The sequence below is a fragment of the Balaenoptera acutorostrata genome, chromosome 11 (genome assembly GCF_949987535.1).
Source record: "Balaenoptera acutorostrata chromosome 11, mBalAcu1.1, whole genome shotgun sequence".
NCBI lineage: Eukaryota > Metazoa > Chordata > Mammalia > Artiodactyla > Balaenopteridae > Balaenoptera > Balaenoptera acutorostrata.
In genome coordinates, this window is record NC_080074.1 from 48540974 (window position 1) to 48559001 (window position 18028).

Below are 18028 nucleotides of genomic sequence, written 5' to 3' on the forward strand. Positions count from 1 at the left end.
AGTTCTTTTTAGGGGAAACAGAGTTATCACACCTAGGGGAAGATATCTGCCATGGGTCACAGATCTAAGAGTTATCTACAGAAAAAAATGTTTATGAGGAGCTGCGATTTCCCTCCCACCAGAGTTGATTCTGATATTAAAATATACATAAGAAAAGGAGCACAACCTTTGTACAATACAATAAAGGCGCCTGCTTTCTATCAGAAGTTTTGGTCAAGAATCTCATTGACTTAACACATATTTAACAAACATTCCTTTTTTTTTGTAACAGCTACATTTAAGACAATAAGCCTGCAAAGATAATGAGACAAAGTCAGGTCCTCACCTGGAGGTACTCACTGTCTTCTGGGGAGATAGACAAGTAGACCTATGAACTAAACCTCAGTGCGAAAGGTGCACATCCAAAGATAAGGACAAAGTGCTGGAGAAGCATGGAGAATTTTGCTTCACAGGATGAAGAAGTAGGAAAGTGCATTCGGGGCAAACGGCACAAACACCCAGTGTTATAAAAAGGTGTTTTTAAGAAACCATGAAAAGCTCAGTATAGCTGGGGTATAGAAACATTAATAACAATACTGATGATGATGATGGTGATAAACATAGTATTGAGGTACTGTTCTGAACCTCATGCATATTGAATCACTGAACCTTCACAATAACCTTATTAGATAGGTATTAGTAGTATCCAATTTTATAGATACAGAACTGAGGCACAGAGAGATTAAGTAACTTGCCCAAGATCACATAGCTAGCAAGGGGCAGAGTCAGGATTAGAACTCTGGCCTTGGAACAAGCTCCTAACCACTACATCAAACTGCCTCTCACAACTGTGAGGATGGGGGAGTCTCAGAGATAAGGACACTGAAATGTTACCTTGGGACCATATGCTAAGCTCAGGCAATGGAGAGTCAACAGAAATGTTTAAGTAATGGCGTTCACATGAGCCAATAGTGAAGTGGAAGGTGGTCAGCTCAGGGAAACAAATTAGGAGGCTCTTGCAAGAGATGAAGATCCAAAGGGGAGGCTGCAGTTGAAAACATTTAGCAACAGTTTGGTAAACAATTAGCTGTAGAGCATGGGAGGAGTCCGTAAGAGTGACACCCTAGTTTCTAGTTTGGGAGGTTTGGTGAAGACCAAAGGGGGTATAGGAAGCAGCGAAGACTGGAATCAGGGAGGGGAAGGATAATGAGTTCCACTTTGAATGTACTGCTTTGGTGAAACTAAGGGACACTCGGCACATACGAGTGTACATTAAACATCTGTAACTATAGGTCTGGAATGTGGCAAGAGGGTTTGGGGAATGCTGATCCATGGGAGTAAATGAAACCATTCAGGGTGAGTTTTTGGTGCTCAAATGAAAGAGTTTCCAAAACAGGACCCTGGGGCAGAAAAGCAGGAGGGTGTACGAGCGAGCGCTCCTGAGAGGTAACAGAGACACTGGATGAGAATCAGAGGCGAAGATGCCATGGGATCAAACAGGAGAGTTTCCGCGAGCAAACACCGATGAAGAGAGGACACCAGGAGGATGAGGGCCGATGATCTTTAATACGATTTAGCAATTAGGAGAAATCTCAGAAGGGTAAGTTGGAGCAGAAGCCAGAGAAGATTGGGTTGAAAAGTGAATGGGGGGCTTCCCTGGTGGTGCAGTGGTTAAGAATCCGCCTGCCAATGCAGGGGACATGGGTTCGAGCCCTGGTCCGGGAAGATCCCACATGCCGCGGAACAACTAAGCTCGTGCGCCACAACTACTGAGCCTGTGCTCTAGAGCTCGTGAGCCACAACTGTCAAGCCTTCGTGCCACAACTACTGAAGCCTGCGCACCTAGAGCCCATGCTCCACACAAGAGAAGCCACGGCAATGAGAAGCCCACTCACAGCAATGAAGAATAGCCCCTGCTCGCCGCAACTAGAGAAAGCCGGCGTGCAGCAATGAAAACCCAAAGCAGCCAAAAATAAAATTAAAAAAAAAAAAAAAAGAAAAGTGAATGGGATGTGAAGAGAGTGGGTATTTTTCAGAGTTTGGTGATGAAAGGGAAGAGAAAGATTGATGAATGTTTGGAAGGAGAGGTAAAGTCAAGGAAAGAGATCTGAATCTCTTGCTGACCCACAGATAACTTAATTTCACTATTGTTCCCCTGAGGAAGTTCTGTTACTCTCTCCCTTCCCTTATATACATCAATTTTTTAAGGTATCTTTTTGTTTTTTTAAAAATTTTTATTTATTTATTTATTTATTTTTGTCTGTGTTGGGTCTTCGTTTCTGTGCGAGGGCTTTCTCCAGTTGCGGCAGGTGGGGGCCACTCTTCATCGCGGTGCGCGGGCCTCTCACTGTTGCGGCCTCTCCTGTTGCAGAGCACAGGCTCCAGACACGCAGGCTCAGTAGTTGTGGCTCACGGGCTTAGTTGCTCCGCGGCATGTGGGACCTTCCCAGACCAGGGCTCGAACCCGTGTGCCCTGCATTGGCAGGCAGATTCTTAACCACTGCGCCACCAGGGAAGCCCTAAGGTATCTTTTAATGTAACCTAATTCCAGAATCTTTTTAGAAGCAGATAACCAACAGATGATGATCCACTGCCAGGGGCTTCCTCCTATCAAACTGGGCACCACCTGGACCCCTGGAAGCATCTCTTCAAATGCCACTGATGTGGCCCCAGGGATACAAGGAAGCCCAGTGCAGAGGAAATAATCACTTTTCCTGGCCAGGTCAACTGCTCAGGAAGAAGGCATCTGATTTTCTATATCCACCATTAAAACTGAGAACAGACTTTTAAGAATTTGCTCCCTTTCTGGTTGCAGTATAGTTTTGGTGTAAATGATTACTGCTACTGTCACAGCTCAGAAGATGAAGATGAAACAGGGATTTTTTTCATCATTGCTTTTTAAAAAAAAAAAAAATTTATTTATTTGGTTGTGCCAGGTCTTAGTTGCAACAGGCAGGCTCCTTAGTTGCAGCTTGTGGGCTCCTTAGCTGTGGCATATGAACTCTTAGTTGAGGCACGTATGTGGGATCTAGTTACTGACCAGGGATCAAACCCGGGTCCCCTGCATTGGGAGTGCGGAGTCCCAACCACTGCGCCACCAGGGAAGTCCCTCATCATTGCTTTTAATCATGCTATCAAATCTCCCTTTCCCATCCCTTAACAACATTTTGAGTAGAATCTGTTCCTAGACTCTTTGATTGTTAAAGCATGCTCCAGTCCAGAATCTCCCGCCTGGTTCAGAGCACACCCTCCTCAACTGTGGGTTGCTCCAGGCGGGGCAGGTGAGAGAAGCAGCCAACAGCCTGGGGCTAGAGCAGAGCTTCTAAGCTCTTGTGGGCCATAGACCTCACTGATCATCTGATGAAAACTACAGCGACTTTCCCTATAAGTATGTGCCTACACATATACACATTTCCACCCAATTTCAGAGGGTTCAAGTCCCCTCCAGAATCTCATCCCAAGTTAAGGACTCTGAATAGAGAGTAACTTTTTTTATGTCAAAAAATGTAAATTAATATCAGGTAGTGGTGATAGGGACAGCCTGCAGATGGGTTTTTTTAAAACTTCCTAGCAGATAATTTGGCAATACCAAAGACCAAAATAATAAAAAAAAAAATACTATGTTCCAACAATTATATTTTGGGGAGATCCATACAAAGTTAGTAACTAAGGGTCTGGGGGGAAATTGTTATAATGGTATGCATTTAACAGGGAAAAACCTAGCACAAGCCTACATGTCCAATGACAAGAAATGGTTAAATTACGGAACATCTCAAATAAAGGTTTTCCCATATATACCTGGGGCCTGAAAATGGGAGAGGTGTTCTCCTTGCTCTTCATCGCTGCTTCCGGATCAGTTTTCTTCCTCCCTCCTTCACGAGCTTTGGTATATGCCAGTGACCGGGCCACCTCCTGCTAATAATAGCATCTACCAACCTCTTGGTCACTATTCCTTTCTCACTGAACACTCAGCATCTGGTACCTCCCTCCTTCTAACACCACTCCTGCCATTGCTGCTGGTTGCTTCAACATCCACCCAATAATGTCACAGCCTCTCAGGTTCTTAAACTCCTCGCCTCTATCCCACCTCAGCCACCACTTCCCATGACCCTCTCCTAAGCCTCGGCATCACCAATAACTGCACCATTCTCTGAAATCTCAGTTTCAAGTGTCATGTTGTTTGACCAGCTTAACCTTTCCACTCACCGACATTTATATCCCTACTCTAATACCTTCACCTATTGAGATCCTCTGCTCATGAACCTTATGACCACTTTTCCAAACCTCCTCATCCCCCTTCCACTCCTTTGTTACCCAGCTTAAATTCCAGGGTCCATCACTCTAATTACTCCCTTGCAAAGACTTGTAAGTCTCTTTTCTTCTTTCCACCTGTGGAACTCACATGAGAAAATCCTGACTTTAGTTAAACCCAATTCTTCACCCACTCCAAGACTGCACCGAGCAGCTGAATGTTGCTGAGAAAATCATACAAATGTAGTGACTAACCTCACTTAAAGTAATTAACCACAAATCTCACAAGAACATGGCACTGACTAGCATCCTTACTATTTCCTGGCCGATTTGCTTTTTACTCTATGTAGTGAGTTGAAAAATGGACCCCAAAATGTATGATCACCCAGAACCTGTGAGTGCAAACTTACCTGGAAAAGGGGTGTTGGCAGGTATAATAAAGTTAAGTGTTTCAAGATGAGATCATCCTGGATTAGGGTGGGCCCTAAGGGCAATGATGAGTGTCCTTGTAAGAGAAGTGACAGATACAAGAGACTCATGGAGAAGGTGACGTAAAGATGGAGGCAGAGATGAGAGTGATTAGTCTACAAGTCAAGGAATACCAAGGATATCGTCAGCACCACCTGAAGCTACGAGAGAGACATGGAGTGGATTCTTCCCTCCAGCCTTCAGCGTTTGTGGCCTTGCCAACTCCTTGATTTCAGACTTCTTACCTCCAGAATTGTGAGAGAATAAATTTCTGTTGCTTTAAGCCACCTGTTTGTGGTAATTTTTTATGTCAGCCCTAGGAAATTAATACACTAACTAAGAAGATCATTTCATAATTTATCCTCCCTCCTAAAGCCCCCAACAGTCCCCTACCACACTCCCACCACCTGGGTTCACAGGTAAAGCAGAAGTAACCTGTCTCAGCTTCCCACCCTGAAACCTACCACACTACCTGCATGTGTTCCAGATACTCCTCTTTTCCTCCCTTGCAAGACAGTAAGTGTTTCTGGTACCTAAGGGCAAGGTATCTGCTCTCTCCACCCCATCCTCACCCACCTTCTCAAGGTTCCCCTCCCACAATTATCCCCCGCCCTCTTCTGCATCAAACGTTTATTCCTCCACAATGAATCATTCCATCTGCACATCAAGCTTTTGTATCTCCTGTCTTAAAAACAAAATTATCAAGTAAAAACCCTCTTGCCTCCGCACTTCCTCTGGCTATTGCCACATTCCTCTGCTCCTGGCACAACAGGACTTCTCAAAAGCATTATCCATATTAGCCACTCATCTTCCATTCTCTCTTCTTTCCCCTACTGCATGGAAACCACTTGTCACGGTCACCCACAACCTTCTTTCCCAAATTCTATGCTCAATTAACTGGCATTTCAGAAACATTTAAACCATTTGACCACACCCTCTTTGAAACACTATTCTTTCCTAGCTTAACACCACACTCTCCTGGCTTTCCTCCCACCTCATTTAACATCCTTTGCTGGTTGCTCTCACTTGGGTCCCTAAATGTTATCATGGGGCCCTCTTGTCTGTCTCCCCTCTTGGTGACCTAATCTAGTCTCAGGGCTTTAAACACCAACCATACGCTGATAACTCCCAAATTGATATCTATAGCCCAGATCCCTCCCTTAGGTTCCAGATTCAAACATCCAATTGCCTCCTCATCACTTCTGCCTGGTTCTCTAAAAGGCAGCTAAAATGTCAAGTGTCCCAAATGAATTCTTGATTTCACACATATGCATGTGAACACACACACACACACACACAAAAGTGCACTTCCACCCATTATTCCACAGCTGAGTACATTGTACTAAATCCACCAATTATTGACACCAACACCTAGGCATCACCCTTGATTCCTCTGCCTTCCTCACCCCCACATCCCATCCATCTGCAAGTTCTGCCTGTTCTCCTGCTTAAAACCCTCCACTGGTTTCCTATCACACTGAGACTAAAAATCCAAACTCTGCCGTCATCTTCGACCACCCACCCCATTGTCACTCAACACTGTCCCCTGCGCCTTCCCACTCCACCCCTGCCCCTAACCACTCCAAGCTTAGGGACTTCACACTGGTATTCTCTTTTCCTGGAATGTTCTTCTTATGGAGGATTATGATTCTATACCCAGTACATAGTAGGTGCTCAATAAATAATAGTTATTATTAATTAGGTTGTAGATCAAGGGTTAGCAAACATTTTCTATTAAGAGCCAGATAGTGTTTTAGATTTTGAGGGCCATAAGGTCTCTGCTGCCACCATTCAACTCTGCCGTCACAGCATCCAAGCAGCCACAGATAATATTTATTTATTTTAAAAAATTTACTTGTTTATTATTATTTATTTTTGGCTGCGTTGGGTCTTCGTTGCTGCACACGGGCTTTCTCTAGTTGCGGCGAGCAGGGGCTACTCTTCGTTGCGGTGCACGGGTTTCTCATTGCGGTGGCTTCTCTTGTTGCAGAGCACGGGCTCTAGGACGTGCGGGCTTCAGTAGTTGTGGCGCACGGGCTTCAGTAGTTGTGGCTCGTGGGCTCCAGAGCGCAGGCTCAGGAGTTGTGGCGCACGGGCTTAGTTGCTCCGCGGCATGTGGGATCTTCCCGGACCAGGGGTCAAACCCGTGTCCCCTGCATTGGCAGGCGGATTCTTAACCACTGTGCCATGAGGGAAGTCCCACAGATAATATTTAAATGAATGAGTGAATAAAACTTCATTTACAAAATCAGGCTGCAGGCCAGATATAGCCTGTGGGCCATGACTTTCAGAATCCTGTTATAAATGAATAAGTAATGATAAGAAGAGATGTTGGGCTTCCCTGGTGGCGCAGTAGTTGAGAATCTGCCTGCTAATGCAGGGGACACGGGTTCAAGCCCTGGTCTGGGAAGATCCCACATGCCGCAGAGCAGCTAGGTCCGTGAGCCACAAGTACTGAGCCTGCGTGTCTGGAGCCTGTGCTCCGCAACAAGAGAGGCTGCAATAGTGAGAGGCCCGCGCACCGCGATGAAGAGTGGCCCCCGCTTGCCACAACTAGAGAAAGCCCTCGCACAGAAACGAAGACCCAACACAGCCATAAAAATAAATAAATAAATTAAAAAAAAAAAAAAGAGATGTTTCCCTCTATACTCCATGAAAAAGTCCATTATTAAAGAATATAAAGAGTATGATCCCATTAAAAAAAAAATACACACAAGATCAACACCAAAATGTGAACAGCTGTTATCATAAGTGGTGAGATTACAGGTGATTACTATTTCTTGTTTTATGTTATCTATTTTCTCCACAATTGTCCATGTATTCAATGTTCAGCTTCCAAGACATTGTGGAGTCTTCCAGAAGCTGACTTCTAAATCCCAAGCTGAAAAGATGACAACATCAATAACACCAAAGAAGGTGGTGTAGTCTCCTCTCAGAAGCGTTTTTCTGAGTGATTTTGTTCCCGGATCCCCTACAGTTGCTGATGACGTTGGCAGTTCTCAAATGTGCAGGTGACAGAAGTTAGCTCTGACCTAGTTACAGCACATTTTAAATTCTAATGAAATCGCCTTCACCTTGGGGATCCCAGCGTGAAAGAAGAAAAGGGATTTTTTTTCTTAATGGCACCAAGCCCACGCTTCTTTGTTCTGGATGCTTCATGACAAGGCAACACAATTTCTAACCACCTGCCAACATCAGATAGAAGTGTTCAAATAATTATAAGCAGCTTGCATGATTTGGGTTGTTCTTCTTGTCCTTGACGTATTCTCATTCCCAGTCCCCTAGAAAGTCCATAGTGTCTCCAAACAGAAACAGAGGTGGCCTCATCAATAAACAAGGAGAACCTGCCTCTGTGGGATAATTTCAGCGTTTCTAGGACGCAACATGAGGTCTAAAATTCCATTAGAGATCAACCAAACCTACTCTTAGAGAAGGTAATCTTTTTGACTTGTATGATCAAAACGACTTTGTGTTCTGTGAAAGCACATTGAATACAAAACCCTATAGAGATGTAAGGTGTCATCAGATCCTTTGCCATTTGTACCTTCTGTGCAAACTCAGGTTTTATTGGGACAGAAGGAAGAGGGCATAAAGATGCTGGTTATGTGAGAGGGTGAAAAATTGGTGGTCTTAAAGTGAAAGAAAGACAAAGATTGAGAGACTGGCCGGAGGCCAAAGATACCCTTTACCTGCAATACAGTCTTGCCCAGGGCCAGCCGTCTACACTGCATTCAGCTGCTCAGAGCTTCTGATTCCAATCACAGGAATTCAGAACATCAACCAATCAGAGTTGGTTTCACTTTTGGAGAAGTAATATACAGGAACCACATAAGACATTTACGACTTTACCTCTGGTAATAATGGAATCTGAGGCTTCCCACAGACTGGCAGCACTGGTCTCAGTGGCCTCTGTTTGTTTTATTCACTGAACCTTTCTGCTACTTTCTGCTCTGCTTACTGGGAAAGTTTTTCTTCTTCCCATATTTGAACTTGCTGGGTGCTCCGAACCTAGAGTTCAAACTGTTGAATAGAATAGTCTGTGCACTGTTCTTCATTCATTTATTCTATAAAGATTACTGTCTACTGTGTGCCAGCACCATTTGGGCACTTTTCCAAGCTACATCTCTCTTGTGCTCAACAATTCTACCAACCCTCCCTTGAAGCCTCTCTAGATCCATTCCATCTGGGTCAGTCCCTTGAGTCTCTGCTTTTCTGCTCCAGAATCTTCAGCATTTTCTTCATTTTCCCGAAAACTTGACACCTCCATGATATTCCTGTACAGCTCACGGGTAGCAGATGTTTTTGCCTACCCTGCATCCCTACCACCCTACTTTAATAATAGCTAACTAGAAATTTAAATTTTAAGCAGAGAGAGGAGGGCAGAAAATACTTTGAAGCTTGTTTGACAGCAGCTTCCTGAAGGGACTGTTCTTCCTCTTAGATCTCAGGAGCTGTCCAGTGGTTCTTGCCCATCCACAGCTTCTGGTTTTAGGAGCTACCCCTCACCCCCCAAACTTCAATGGGTGAGTAGGAGTTTCTTCAGCTAGTTTCTCTCTTCTGCTTTCATGTGATCTCTTCAGGAGAGTCAGCCCTCTGTGTCTGCAGGTTCCACATTTGCAGATTTCAACCAACCGAAGATGGAAAATATTTGGGAAAAAAGATCCCAGAAAGTTCCAAAAAGCAAAACTTGATTTTGTCGCATGCTAGCAATTACTCACATAGCATTTACATTGTATTGGGTACTATAAATAATCTAGAGATTATTTAACATGTACTAGAGGATGTACATAGGTTAATATGCAGATACTACTGCCATTTTATGAAAGGGACTTGAGCACTTGGGGGTTTTGGTATCAGAGGGGATCCTAGAACCAATCTCCTCCCGGATTCCGAGGGACAACTGTATGTAGTTTTTCCCACTCTGCTCAGTCAGGGCAGGCATTTCCTCTTTTGCTTTCGTGATAAGCCAAAAAGCATTTGAGAACCTACTTCAGGACTTTATGAAGAGGATGAGCTAAACAGCTTCTCACCAATTTAGAAAATTTCTTTTTAAAGATTAAATATAATGAACAATAAAATATTCTCAAATTAGTTTTTCTAAACTGTTCTAAAAAGCTGGGAAATAAAAGATGAATCTTGATATCACAGTAGCCCAAAAGAAATACCCATAAGGAACCAAATTAAGAATGTAAGGTCACAGCTATGGAAAACAAGTGAGGTAAACTGAGGAATGGGATTTTCCATACCTCATTTTCTATTCCTTTTTTACCCAGGGGGTTGCTGTAAGAAGTAAATGAGGTAATGAATGTAAAGTGAATGGAACAGTACTTCATGCATGGTAAATGCTCAGCAAACGTTATTAATTCTGGCGCAAACTTAAGATAAAACAAAGTCTAAGTAAATGAGGTAATGAATGTAAAGTGAATGGAACAGTGCTTCATGCATGGTAAATGCTCAGCAAACGTTATTAATCAGGCGCAAACTTAAGATAAAACAAAGTCTAAGTAAATGAGGTAATGAATGTAAAGTGAATGGAACAGTGCTTCATGCATGGTAAATGCTCAGCAAACGTTATTAACCTGGGGCAAACTTAAGATAAAACAAAGTCAAAGTTAACTAACTTAAAACTTGGCTAGTGTTAAAGGATATATACTTTTAAAGATAAAATCATGACTTATAGAAATATAAGATGAACACATGCCAAAGATTTTTATATACTTCATGAAGGAAGCAGGAAGATGTTACAAGTGGTTCAAGGAGAATTCAAACAGCAGATCTAGATCTAGGTACCTAGATAGACAAATAGAGATACATAGATAGATCTATATAGATAGAGATAGGTAAGCAGATAGATAATCTAAATCTGGCTATGCCATGGAATGAATTTACAAATAAATGGAAAACTGGGTTTTACTGAAGCTATTGATCCCCAAAAGGAGACAATTCATTTACATATCTATAGACAAAATTCATTGCATTGATATCAATTATCTACAATTTACAGAGTTTCAAAATAGCTCTAAGACAATAAAAGGTGAAAATCCCATAGAATCTGATAGCCCAAAGGACATGATCCAGGCATAGTTTTCTATGGAAGACACCTAATAATCTTTTTTTTCATCCATTTCATACAATTTTTCTTTACACAGAAAAGAAACTCTTAAACAGAGGAGTTTTGTGAAATTAAACCCAGTCTCCTTTATTTAAGAAAAACTGACTATGACATCATGCATTCCAACTTTGAAGCACTGAGATAATAAAGTATAAAGAAGAAAGTAAAAATCCCCATATTCCTACCACTAAGAAATAACTACTGTTAATACTTGTAGTGTATTCATCCAATTGTTTCTACATATATAGGTGTGCATGTATGTATATATAGCAACTGCTTTCAGATCAGTTTTAATAAACTTTGTTCTAGAAAAATACATATATATATTCAATTGTATTATATATACCAATTTGTAATCCGCTTTTCCCCTTTATATCATAAACACTTTTCCTTATCATCATCATTTTTAATAGCTACAAAATATTCCATTATATGAAAGAACCATAATCTATTTAACTAATCTACCACTATTAGAATTTTAAGTTGTAACCAATTTTTAATTATTAGAAATAAAATGTGCCTCTCCTCTTACAACCTTTCTCTTGCAGTAGTATCAGCTTTGCTGAAAAAGCCAAACATTTCGCGTGGTATCTGAGTTTCCAGTGGATGTTGGGATCCCTAGAGAACCTGATCCACCTCTTCTGCTTTAGCTAATGGGCCTACCTATTGCATCAGTGGCAGGCAATAGAATGAGGTGTGCCAGCTACCTGGAACCATGCTTTGTTCTTGTCATCTTCCTGAGACACACCATAAAGATTCAGCATGATCAGCATGAGCTCTGATGTTCAAGGCCATTTAATTCGTGATGATATTGTCAGTACAGATAGTTTTTAATACGGAAGTGTTCATAAGAAAAACATATATTATTTAGGATCCAGATTCTTAGAATGTAGAGTCTGAGAAAGCAAAGAAAAAATAGCTTTCAGGTGGGTAATAAATTACAAAAACTTTTCTTGCTTTTCAGACCTTGATTTTTTTATATGAGTTTGCATTTAATTAGAAGCTGCCATATCGACAAGAGCACAACAGAACAACTGGCCCTCCTCATGAGAATATCAGATCCAGTCTTGCTGTCCTCATTCTAAGGAATATTTGAGAAAGGAAATCATAATCTAAAGGAAACGTCTCAAAGCCCTCCAGGCTATCATTTAAAAGTTGTGGTTGTTGGACTTGGCACACCGTCAGTGATCGATATTTGCTAAACAGATAATAAAAAATTGACAACCAGCTGTGTGACTTTCGGGGGGAGGGGAATCACTTAAGTTAGTACTTCCATTTTTTTATTTCCAAAGTTTACCATCTTTTCCATTTATTCATTCAAAGATAATGTAAGAAAAACACTGACCATTTTATTCTCTTTCCATGGAGAAATTACTCCTCCCTAGTTAAAAAGGTTTCAATGGGGCTTCCCTGGTGGTGCAGTGGTTAAGAATCTGCCTGCCAATTCAGGGGACATGGGTTCGAGCCCTGGTCTGGGAAGATCCCACATGCCGTGGAGCAGCTGGGCCCGTGAGACACAATTACTGAGCCTGCGCATCTGGAGCCTGTGCTCTGCAACAAGAAAGGCCGCGATAGTGAGAGGCCCGCACACTGCGATGAAGAGTGGCCCCCACTTGCCACAACTAGAGAAAGCCCTCTCACAGAAACTAAGACCCAACACAGCCATAAATAAAAAATAAAAAAAAAAAAAGGCTTCAAAAGGAGCCAGAGTTTAGTTTGGGCTAAGAAAGATACTATAATAATAATAATAATAATAAATCAGATTTTGTAATCAGCTATACAGAGGACTTGTGGAAACTATATCCCCAAAGACTTCTCAAAATAGCATAAACAAGGACAGTATAGTGACTCTATAGGTATAACAGCACTTCCAAAAAACAGAAGGTAGACCAGATGAACTTTTCAGGTCTTCTCTAGCTCTGGAAAGAAATCAAGTAGACTTTGTGTATTTATAAAATCAATTGATGGTTCCTCTAAAATAAAGCAGATATAACTGTAGCTTGGAGCTTGCTACCTACTGCTCAAATGAAAGTTACACAGGATATAAAATCAGGCAACAACAATCAAGCAACATTAGTGTGCCTACTGTGTGACCCAAGTGGACACACTGACTTGGGCACTGTCAGAGATAGAACATGATGGGATGGATCATAGGGCTGAAATAACACAATAATTCTCTAGGTCTTATATTCCTTCTTATCCCATGTGGCAAAATCCAAGCCACAGAACCTACTGTATTGTACTAATTCCTTCTGATAGCGACCTAAAATCTCACTGTTTCTTTGATATAAACACTCTTTAGTGTTCGATACAATATGGTGTTGGGTCAATTCCATTCAATCTTTAAACGTCTAGTATTTGTCACTTTACTAATCACAAGAAATGCCAAAAGCACTTTCTCAATATGCTAACTGCCCTCTGGATTCTGTGAGTGAGCTGGTCTGCCCTCAGTTATTCTCATACTCCCTCCTGGGAAATACCTGGAAATGTGCAAAGAGCTCTGGCAACATTTCCCTTCCCATGGAAGTCTGAGCGTGACTAACTGATAAGGAACTGCAGCTGCACTAACATGCAGTCTCCCAATGGCTCCCTAAAAGGTGTCACAAGAAGGCAAGCCTTTCCTGACATTTTCAGCAGACCCACCATGAGAATATCAACCCAACAAAATATGAGAAGTGGTACCACTATTTCAGGTTTTTAGAAAAAAAAATCTTTGCAACCATGTCCTATAGTAAGCCTTCGCTTGGGGAAAAATATATTTAACCTCAAAAAAAATCATCACTCAATAGTTACACATTTTTAAAGTGTTGTGAAAAACAAAGAACGGAATGGGGGAAGAGGTGTTCCTTTACTGTTAGGCTGTTTTGTATTTAATTATATTAACAGAAAAACCATCTTAAGTAAACTCTTACATTTCTCCTGTGCTGTATTCAATAATTTTAGAGATAAGAAAAATCTAGTCTTATGAAACATAGGGATTAGAAAAAAAATCTAGCACAGGACAGGGACAAATTCTAATAACATAGGTATGCTGACCTCTTGGTTCTTTCAACAACTAAGCTGTAAGATGGAAATCCTGAATTTTTAAAAATCACTGCCTATACCATTGATTTTTTTGCTACAAACACAGCAAATAAACCTGCACTTCTGACTTCAGGACAGTTAGTACAATAGTATTTCTTTCAAAGCCCAAGTGAATTCCAAAAAGGTGAGACAGTGATAGTAAGCAGTACCGTTTCTCAGATGTTGGAAACGGGCTTCTTACCTTCGAAGAACTGCTGTAGGGCCTCGTTTTCGCCTACCACATCCATGGTGCCGTGGTCCTGGTAGTTACTTCCGCACAGAATGATTATCAGACCTCAGGAACTAAATGCTGTCCTCTCAGCTCGAAGCCTATGCATGCTCTTGAAAAATGTTCATTTTCTTTTTATTGGAGTGAAGCATATCTTCAGCCATCAAACTGTGCCCAAAAAGATGGTTAAGTTTTCAAATGTGATCATAAAACCAGAAGGATATGTAACCACGCAAAAGGAAAATTCATGAAGAGGGAAGTGGTAGAAAATCCATCTCTCTTTCTATAGGGAACTGTTTCTGTTCTGCCTTTCGTCTTTGTTTTAAGGACCTTTGTCCTTAGTGACACATGTAATTACATAAATGGGCAATAAATACATAGCCTTATCTCCTATTTGTCCTTTTACACCGATATATTTATTTCTCTTCCTCTATCAACCAGATCGATTTAGCTACAACCTAGCAAAGATATAGGGGTTTTTTTTTCACCTAGAGAAAGAGGGCAAATCAATATAATCACTTTCATAGATACCGAGGCTTGTGATAATGAAAAGTTAGGATTTGTTAAATATTTCCAAATCTACTTGCAGTGAAAAAAATTCCTTGATACGCACCTTGTCCATTTCCTCCAGCTTATTTTCTTTGAAAGTATAAACCATAAAGTATGAGAAGTCCCTCTAATGAGCAATAAAACTGCATTTCTGATTTAGTAATTCTTACAACCAAGTATGTGGTTCACTCCTAGCTGGTTTTACTCCTTAATATAAAGGTATATCCAAATAAATGTTTTGTTTTCACTATTTAGTTATTAACTTATCTAATAACAGACTAAAAGGAATACAATTAGGAAATTAAACTAGTCCTTTCAGCTCCTTCCTGTTTCCTTTTTCCCCGACTTTTTATTTTGAAAGTTTTTAACCTATAGAAGAACTGAAAGAACAGTACCATAAAATACCCTATACTCTTCGTGTAGATTTACTAATTGCTAACATTTTCCCACTTTTGCTTTTTGTCTTTCTCTCTCCCTCTCTCTCTATATATATCCTTGTCATTTTTGGTTGGTTGGTTTTTATAACACTGACACTTGTTTAACAGTCCTGGAGCATTGTCTTATATAATGTCTCACATTCTGAATTTGTCAGATTATTTCATTTTTGTTAGAATTGGTATGGGTGATGTGGTAGACTTCCTAATAAGTATTTTAAAACTTCACACATATAAACTGTTTAAACAAAAAAATTAATTTTATCCTGGGGAAAAAAAAGAGGCTTAGAATCCTATTTTGAAGGTTATATTGGGCCCCAGATCTTTAAGGACAAGTCATCAAGTTGCTTCAAGAAATAGATTTTCTATTTGTTTCAGTTCAACTTGTGCTAAACTCTCTGCTGGGTGCAGGAAATAAAAAGATGTGTAAATTATGGTCCCTGCCCTCCATAGGCTCAAATGTAGGGCATGAGAAAAATACAAGGAACTATAACTCAAGGCAGACTCTCATAAGAGCTGGGGAAAACATCCCAAGAGAACAGAGGAAGGAAAGGTTAATTTCATCTGGGAGGATCTGGAAAGGTGTCATAAAGAGCTGGGATTTGAAGAGACTTAAACAATGGACATGTCTTTAAAAACATGAGCAATGGCTTGGAGGGGAGAAAGCCCAGGTACAGCGACTGAAGTTACAGTGTATGGATGGTGGAGTGAGAAAAAAAGATGAGAAGTAAGCTGAAGAAGGGTTTGGGTAGATTTTGAATGTTAGGCTAAATCTGAATTTGATTCCATGCATATTCATTCTAAGCATATCTATTGATATTTTCTATTTGGGTAGTTATGGTGCATGATATAATTAAGTCTAATTTAGAAAGAAGCTGTGTTAGAGTGTGTTGATTGGGGCAGTAACTAAATTTACACCAGCTGAGAAGCGACTGCGAATCCAGATAGGCAGTAACAAAGCCTGAAGATGCTATAGAACCAAGAAGAGTTGGCTACCAACTGGATATGGGGAGCAAGGGAGAAATCAAATGTGATTTTTTAAAAGAGCTTCTATGCCTTTAGGTGCAGGATGAATTAAGATGTCTAAAACATGTAGCCTATGTTTTAGCTGGAAGCTCCCAGCCAAGTTTTCTGGAGGCCGTTAGAAGTTAAGTCACTATACTATATCCTCTGCCAAATGATGATTCTGGAGTCTATCCAACAGTTCACCCAGAGACTTCACATAGTCAGCAGCAGAGTAATGAGTGATAGGAAAGAAATTAGATTCCATTTAATAAGCTGAGAGACAAAGGTTAGAATTGGAGTCCCAAGCTCAAATAATTATAGGACCAGGCAGGTAAGTGAGTAAAATGGGTCAAAATAAGCCAAAAAACAACCATGAGAGCATATTTATAACCGACAACTGACCCTTAGCTGTGTCTCCATTAGGGAGACACTTAGGGGCGGTGGAACAGAGAGCAAACCAGAGAGTACATGCCCTAAGGGTAGAGCCGCCAAACAGTGGAGTCACTCAGCTTTCTCCACGTGCTGCCACTCAAGGATATGGACTCAGGGTTCTTGAAAGGGCCAACTTTAAAAGAGAAGCTGGAGATGCAGATTTTAATTTTAAATCTCATTTTTAAATGTTGCAACCAATATGTTTAAAAACAAAACAAACAGAACAATACACCAAAACATTGTCAAGGACAAATAGCACACATGTGAAAGGGCAATTCAGCCTTCAGTTTGCAACATCTGGGTTGGAGGCTAAATTATAACAACCAACAGGGTTTGAGGAAAGCAAAGAGAATTTGGAAGCAAGATGTTGGAAGGGCTAGAAAATATCTCTGTATTAATTACTGAGTCCAGAACACACAGCTGAGCACAATGCAGCTGGTGGCAACTGGGATTTAAGTGGAAGTTTCTCCCTCACAGTAAATAACAAATATTACCCATATTTCCTTGATTCTGGTCTTTACCTCTCCAATGGTCTAAGATTTTCCAGTTCTATTGGGCATCCCATTTTGCACAAATTCAGTGGAGATTCATTCTCTTGAATAGCCATTTAACGTAGTTGTCATTTGGATTTGTTTTGGTATTGACATTTCCTAAGAACATCAATAGATAAATAGATCAAAGCTGAGCAGCTGTGGTTAAATCTGGGGATGTAATGATGGGAACCTTGTCTCTCTTAAGACTGTCCCTGAGACTGATAGCTCCAGAATTCTCGTACTCATATCACAGTCCTTCCTCTTGAACTCAGAGTGTTTGTGGGCTTGTACTTCCTTGACAGCTGCCTTTGGCAAGGGTTTCTATTCTTTAGCAAGCTTGCTCCTCTTCTCTGATATTTTTTTCCATTTTAAAAAGTTTCATGCATTGTTTTCCAAGCTGATTTTTATTATTTCTCTGTTAACAATAACCACTATGGAAACTTAATGAGTTTGGGTTGAGTTTGGGTTTATGGATTTATTTTTCCTTTTTTTTTTGGCCACACCATGCAGCATGCAGGATCTTAGTTCCCTGACCAGGGACCGAACATGCACCCCCTGCAGTGGAAGTGCGGAGTCTTAATCACTGGACCACCAGGGAAGTCCCTGGATTTATTTTTCTAAGAAGCCACGAGAGGACATTAAGTAGGAAGTGACATTCTGATTTTTGTTTTTAAAAGGATCATGTTGGCTGCTGTCAGTGATTGTAGAAGGGCAGGAGTGGAAGCAAGTACACCAAGTAAGAGATTATTGCAGGAGTCCAGGTGAAAGATGATGATGGCTTGGATGGACTGAGTGGAAGTAGTGGACACAGAGAGGAGTGGATGGATCCAAGATATGTTTTGGAGAGAGTTGATGGGACTTGCTGATGGATTGGATTGGGGTGGTGGTGACAGAAATGGAGAAATCAAGAATAAGCCCTAGATTGTTGCTTAAGCAACTGGGCAGGTATTCAGCCATGTTAGATTTGAGATGC

General features: G+C 41.0%; 1 protein-coding gene across 1 annotated transcript in view; it reads right to left on the reverse strand.

Annotated features, from left to right (window-relative positions):
• Positions 1 to 14261, reverse strand: part of MYRFL (myelin regulatory factor like) — a 117144-nt gene extending 102883 nt beyond the window's left edge. Inside the window, exon 1 of the mRNA XM_057556430.1 lies at positions 14076 to 14261. Within this exon, the coding sequence (XP_057412413.1) occupies positions 14076 to 14121 (46 nt within the window). The 5' untranslated portion in view covers positions 14122 to 14261. The remainder of the gene's footprint in view (positions 1 to 14075) is intronic.
• Positions 14262 to 18028: the final 3767 nt, after the last annotated feature.